Source organism: Myotis lucifugus, unplaced genomic scaffold (genome assembly GCF_000147115.1).
Source record: "Myotis lucifugus unplaced genomic scaffold, Myoluc2.0 scaffold_10, whole genome shotgun sequence".
Taxonomy (NCBI): domain Eukaryota; kingdom Metazoa; phylum Chordata; class Mammalia; order Chiroptera; family Vespertilionidae; genus Myotis; species Myotis lucifugus.
This window is the reverse complement of record NW_005871058.1, coordinates 13,552,477-13,558,959: the sequence shown is the minus strand read 5'-3', so window position 1 is coordinate 13,558,959 and position 6,483 is coordinate 13,552,477. Positions and strand designations below refer to the sequence as shown.

The window sequence follows — 6,483 nt, the reverse complement described above, 5'->3', positions numbered from 1 at the left end:
CCGAGACTCTCATTTCCTTGCTTTCCTCGTTTGAACAAATATGGTAACTGGATGGTTCCTGGGATGGGGTGGGGCAGGACATAGTAGAGGAGGCATTTACATCCCTGGGAACAGTTTGGGTCCCCTGTTCCTGCAATGGGCAATGAACCTTCAAAATATGAACAGAAGAAAATGGCAATTTGTTTTATTTGATGGTATTATCCTATGACAGTTTGTTGTTGTTTTTTCTGATCTTGAGACCTATGTCTCCCACTGCCTATGGGGTCTCTTGGAGTTCCACAGTCATCTTGGCCCCAATCAGACACTGTTTCTCTCCTGTTTAAGATCTTTCCACGGATTCTCATCACCTACAAAATAAAATTGAAGCTCCTAGGCTTCGTTCATAAGCCCCTCTGTGATCTGGTCCCAGCATACCTTTCTGCCCGTAATGATCATTTCCTTCCCTTCGGAATACTCAATCACTAATAATTCTCTCTCACATTACATTTGCATCGCTGGGCTTTGTCTCATTACATGAAACTCAGGTTCCATCTTTGTTGTCTGGCAAAATTACTTACTCAGGACTCTGGTTGGGCATCCCCTGCAGGGAACAAAACCTTCACTAACCCCACCACTGTCCTAAACATCCTTCGTCTGACCTCTCACAGTGCTCTATGGGTTCCTCTTTTTTTTTTTTCACTTTTCATTTTATATTTAAATGATGTTTATTTGTCCATTTCTCACATTAACAATCTAAGCTGGGAGAGGCTAGATCAGATCATAGTTACCTTTGTATCCCTAGAGCTTAGGTCAATACCTGGCATAGAACATTGTTTTCTTATTTAAATGAATTGACTTTCTTCTGGTTGGTTTTGTGCGGAGGCCCTGTCACTAACCTCGGTCTTTTATCTCAGAAGTTGAAGGTCCCCCTAGAGCCAGCTGCAAGGTTCCCAAAGCTCTAAGAACACCACAGCCCATGAAGTACAGAGTAGGCTGTCCTGAGTCCGTGTCCCAAAACACAAAGTCCAGGGGTTGGATCAGGAGCAGAAGAAGAAGAATGGAAGCGACACCACCCAGATGCCTGTTTCTGTTATTTCTCTTCACGTGCAAGCTGTCCCCAGATGTTGCTGCAGAAATTCAAGAATCCTCAGGTAAACAAAGAAAAGCAAGCGGCACTTGGGTGACCAGAGGGCGAAAGTGTTGTTAGGAGAAGGAAAGGGAACAGGGTCATACTCTGAGTACTTTTCCTCCAAACCTAGAATATTCCCTCAGGAAATGGCTGTGTTGCCTGGTGGAGAAGAGAGAAGTCTGGCATTATCCTTCAGAGAGTGGCCACAAGGTGGGGTCACCCTCCATATGTTGGCTAAAAAAACGAAGCTTTGGAATAATCATTGCACCCCTAGAGCTCCTTGCCTGAGTGTGGAGAGAAACAGGGTAGATGCCCCTATTATTTAGAGCTGCAACTTCTCTTAGGGTGTCATCACCCTAACACCTTCTGCTTCTTCTCTCTGTGTCTAGATGCCTCCAGTGCTCCCCAGGAACCTGTGCGGCTCACGGGTGTCCCAGCTGCCATGGAATTCATTGCTGCTGCTGAGGTGGCTGTCATAGGCTTCTTCCAGGTTTGTCAGATACCCTGCTTGTTACGCCCCCCAAGAGGCAGGAATGCCGGGCCTCAAAGGAGCCATGACCGCCACCGGCTGGCCAGGCGGCACTACCTTAGAAGCCAATGGGGCTCAGAGTTTGCTTTCAGCATTTTCATTCAAGAACTCTCCATTTTTAGGCATGTTCAGTCTCTGAATTATGTCTTTCTCAAAAGTTCTGAGACTGCAAAGAAGACTCCGGGTCTCCTCACCTATGGGTGCTTTGAAACCTAAGTCAGTATCTGATTGCTGAGTCAGGGGCGGAGTAAACCCAACTTCTACCATCCGGGCAATGCTCGAGTCAATAGTGACTTTCGTCTAACTCCTTACCAAATAGGTAGTCCCTCCTTCATCTACATCTTTGTTTGCTCTGAAATGTTGAAGAAGGATGACATGTTATACATCGAAGGTGTTAGCCTCGGTCTTCCAGATTGGCTGCCTGGCTAATGAAAGCAGCCATAAATGAGAGAGCATCATTCCAGTATTTTTATCTTTCTCTGGAGGTAACATCTGGTGATTCTCACAGCTGATCAAGTCCCCTTCCCTCTCATTGCAGACCTTGTTGTCAGTTTCCACTCATTAATTCCAACGCATCCTCACCCTGTGGATTCTGTGTACACAGCTGGAAATAGCTGTGAGATGTATGGGGTGGGGGGGGGGGAGGCGATGATAAAAAGGGAGCACATTTTTCAGTGATGAGAGCTCTGAGCTATAGGCAAAAGTAGCCACCCTGGGAAAGGCAGGGAGGGGCAAAAAAGTGGAACTGGAGGAGTGTGCAATAACTTAGACAGCCACTAGGTGCCGTCATTTGATCTGTGAGCAATTGCATTTTAAGGGGAAGTCTAGATTAACAATTGTTCACAGCCTCAATGAACTCCACGCATCCTTTAAGATGAGCAGGGTGCCGGCCCCCTCTGCTTGACCCCGGATGCAAGGCTAGCCATTTTCTTTTCTCTTTGCCCATCTCCTTCAGACCAGAGAGATGTCAGGGAAGAATATGTTCACTGTTTATTACTTGGAGCTGTTGTGCACAATGTTCCTGTGACAGCAGGGAAAATGGTGTCAGCTTGCTATAGTAAGACTGGACTCGACTCAAGCGGCTTCCCTGCCCCCTCCTGCAGGCCTGGGATCCTGGGTTGGAGCAACGCATAAACAGTATCTTTCATGGGCAATACCTCGGGCTTGCATACAGTAGAAGGAGGACTATTCTTTCACACCCTGCACTGACCTTTGTTAACAAAATTTTAAGCTTCTATATTTATTTTTTATTTTTGGCCCTTTTCATAACACTTTCTTTTTTAAAAAATAAATTTTATTGATTTTTTACAGAGAGGAAAGGAGAGGGATAGAGAGTTAGAAACATCGATCAGCTGCCTCCTGCACACCCCCTACTGGGGATGTGCCTGCAACCAAGGTACATGCCCTTGACTGGAATCGAACCTGGGACCCTTCAGTCCGCAGGCCGATGCTCTATCCACTGAGCCAAACCGGTTAGGGCTCATAACACTTTCTTATTTTTGCATTTCTTTTTGCTTCCACCAATTGTTCCTAAAACATTTGCCTTCTCAGGTATATCAGTAACAATGCTGCCCACTTTTGCAGGGCCCTGTGATTTTGAGGCCCCTCTCAGCTACTAATAAACTGCAAGTTCTATGGTAAGACCAGGCAGGAGTCCCAGGCTTAGCCACAATTTTGTAGCTATCAATTAACCCACACAGCTCAGACTCTAAGTCAAGTCTCTGATTTCTAGTTAGATGAGCACATCTCAATTGCATGTTCTGTTTCCCATGTCTCTCTCCTCCAAAATGACCTCTGTCATTTCTCCTTGCTTTTAGGATTTAGAAATACCAGCAGTGCCCGTATTCCATGGTGTGGTGCAAAAATTCCAAGACGTGTCATTTGGAATCAGCACTGATCCTGAGGTTCTGGCTCACTACAACATCACTGAGAACACCATTTCTCTCTTTCGTCTGGTAAGTTGGGTGGACAGCTCAAGCCTTCTCCTGGTTTTTACTTACTAGTACCTTAGGTTGTGAACTCACAAACTTGTGAGACTAGAAAGATGTCTATGTCTTTAACACTAATGATGATGCCAGCGTCAGGGACAATGGTGACAAGGATGATGGCTCAACTCAAGCTTCCCAAACAGATGCTGTCGTGAAATGGAAAGAGGTCTGGACTGAGAGTCAGGAGATGAGAGTTGTTGCTGACCAGTCATGTGACTCAGGCAGATCACTTAACATTTCTTAGCCCCAATTCTTTCATCTCTATAAGATAAAATGGTTCAACCATGTCACCTCTAAGATCATTTTGAGCTCTAAAATGTATACTTTTATATTTTGGGGAGTTAACTTACATTTGTAAGAATGTATTAAACAACTACTGCATGTCTTATGCAAGATAGTAACAATGAAAGCACATTAACTGTATTCTCTTCTCTCATACAAATTAAAATATAGTAGAGGTTGTAAACATAATACACAAGTATCTATAATACAAAGAGCATCATATAGGTAAAATATTATAAGGGTTCAAAGGATAAAAGCAGTGTAGGTATTCTGATCAAAAAATTATAAAAAAGAAAACTTAACTGGGATTTAACAGATAGGTAAAATTTGGACAAGGTGGAAGAGAATTCATGGCTAAAGTGGGAACAAAAATGTAACTTAGAAAACAATGATCAGGCCAATTTGACTGGATCTCAGGGTACATGTTTTGGGGAAATGAATATAAAACAGAGAAGCTTGATTGGAATCATATTGTGGAGAAATTTGAATACTAGCTTGATGTGTTTTCACTTAATTTGGTTGGCACAGAAAAGGCACTAAGGCCTTTAGATCAGGGGAGTAACATGAACAGAAATGTATTTTAGCAATGTTATTTTGGCATATGGGTAGGGTGGAGTGCCAGGCAAAAAGATAAGAGTGGAGAGAAATTTTGTTAGGCTGGCAAAACAGATCATGTACTAAGGGTCTGCAGTTGAGAAATCACATTAGAAAGTGAAGAAAAGGCAGGGCTTGCAAGGATGAGATGTCAAAATGATGGAAGGCAAAGGAGGCCAAGCTTAACGTTAAGGTACCTAGGAATAGTAAAGGCCTATTCAGAGATAGGGGTTTCTGATGCTGTGGTTAGTTGTTGAGTTTGTATTATTGGCAGAGTATCAAAGCAAAGATGACCAGAGCCCACTGGAAATGAGAAATTGGGCAAAAGATAGTTTCAAGATGTCCTTCCCTTTCTCACCTCCATCCTATCTATCTCTTTTGCTTCTCATCCAAACCTCTCCTTACATGCAGTTTATATTCACTATCTCCAGCTTTCTTTAAGCTCTTAAATACACTGCTGTCTAGTTTATACCTTGCACTCCATTAAAACTGCTTCCATCAGCACGTTTCCATATTTCCAAATCCAATGAACACTCTTTAGGTCTTATTGTCCTGAACATCTCTGCCATGTGTGACATGTTGACCACTTTTCTCTTGAATCTCTCTTTCCTTAACTTCTAGGAGCCTCCTTCTCCTGGTCCTCCTCTTATTTCCTTAGTCTCCATGAGGCTTTCTCTTCCTCCATCCATACTACTGCCTGACACAATGCTCTTCCCAACCTAGGCTATAGAACCCAAGCTTTGTGGGGCACTACTTCAACCACAGAGCCTGAAAGAGTGCCTGCCGTGTATCAGGTGCTCACTAAGTGTTCATTAAGTAAATAAATATGTGTGTGAATGAATGTGCAATCCTTAGGTAATATAATTCTTTCTCATGTTAGACTATTAAGTGTTTGCTGAGGATTTGGAATGTTTTATCTCCAGCCTGGACCTCTGTTGTAATTCAAATGCTTGCTGGTAGAAGTCCCTCATAAGCACTACAGTCTCAACGTGTTCAAAACTGACTTTATCATATGCATCTGCTGAATCATGTTCTTCCCTCTAAAACTTTTTCATTGAATGGCTATGTTCATTTGATCTCTAATTTTTTCAAATTGGGCCTCCTCTCTTACTGAACCTATATTCTTTTTCTCTATTTCCACTTCTTTCTTCTTTTTAGATTTTCAGCACCTTTGGCACAGACAATTCCATAGCTTCTTAATTGATCTCCCTTTTAGTACTTCATAAGTAATTTCTAGATTGGTATCACCATGATGAATTTAAAATGGAAACTTGACCATGGCACTCCTTTCTTTAAAACTTTTTATTATTTCCCATTTCTTACAAGGTAAAAATCAAGATATTTAAACATCTCGTCTTTTATGATATGGCCACTAGCTGCTTCTCTATTCCCTTTTCTAGCACATGCCTACCTTGGGGTATACCCTCTCAACACCAAACTATTCTATATAATAAAGAGGTAATATGTAAATTGACCCTCACTCCATCACCCCATCACAAGATGGCTGTGCCCACAGAGGAGGCGGGGCTCCCATAAAGAGCGGTCAGCAGGGACCTGAGGCTGCGTGTTGCTGAGCCGGGGCAGGGGACCTGAGGCTGCGCCCCCCCGCCTGGTGGGGCCTGACGGGGGACCTCAGGCCCTGCCCCCCCACCCTGGCACTGAACCAGGGGACCTGAGGCTGTGCCCCCCAACTGGCACCAGGCCAGGGGACCCAAGGCTGCGCTCCCTGCCCAATGGCACTTGACAGGGAACCTGAGGCTGTGCCTCCCATCTGGCAGGGCTTAACAGGGGACCTGAGGCTGAGCCCCCCCCCACTTGGCAGGGCTTGATGGGGGGCCTGAGTCTGTGCCCCCACCCTGCAGGGCTTGACAGGGACCCTGAGGCTGTGCCCCCCCCCCTTGGCCATTCCCCCCCCCTCGGCGGGGCTTGACAAGGGACTGAGGCTGCGCCTCTGGTTAGCACAGCTGGGGGACTGAAGCTGC

General features: G+C 44.6%; 1 protein-coding gene across 3 annotated transcripts in view; it reads left to right on the top strand.

Moving 5' to 3' along the window:
• Positions 1-145: 145 nt before the first annotated feature.
• ERP27 (endoplasmic reticulum protein 27) overlaps positions 146-6,483 on the top strand; it is a 20,642-nt gene continuing 14,304 nt past the window's right edge. For all 3 annotated transcript variants that reach the window (XM_006084284.3, XM_023750067.1, XM_023750066.1), the window contains exons 1-3: positions 146-1,130; positions 1,498-1,598; positions 3,455-3,592. In XM_006084284.3, the coding sequence (XP_006084346.2) occupies positions 956-1,130; positions 1,498-1,598; positions 3,455-3,592 (414 nt within the window). In that variant the 5' untranslated portion in view covers positions 146-955. The remainder of the gene's footprint in view (positions 1,131-1,497; positions 1,599-3,454; positions 3,593-6,483) is intronic.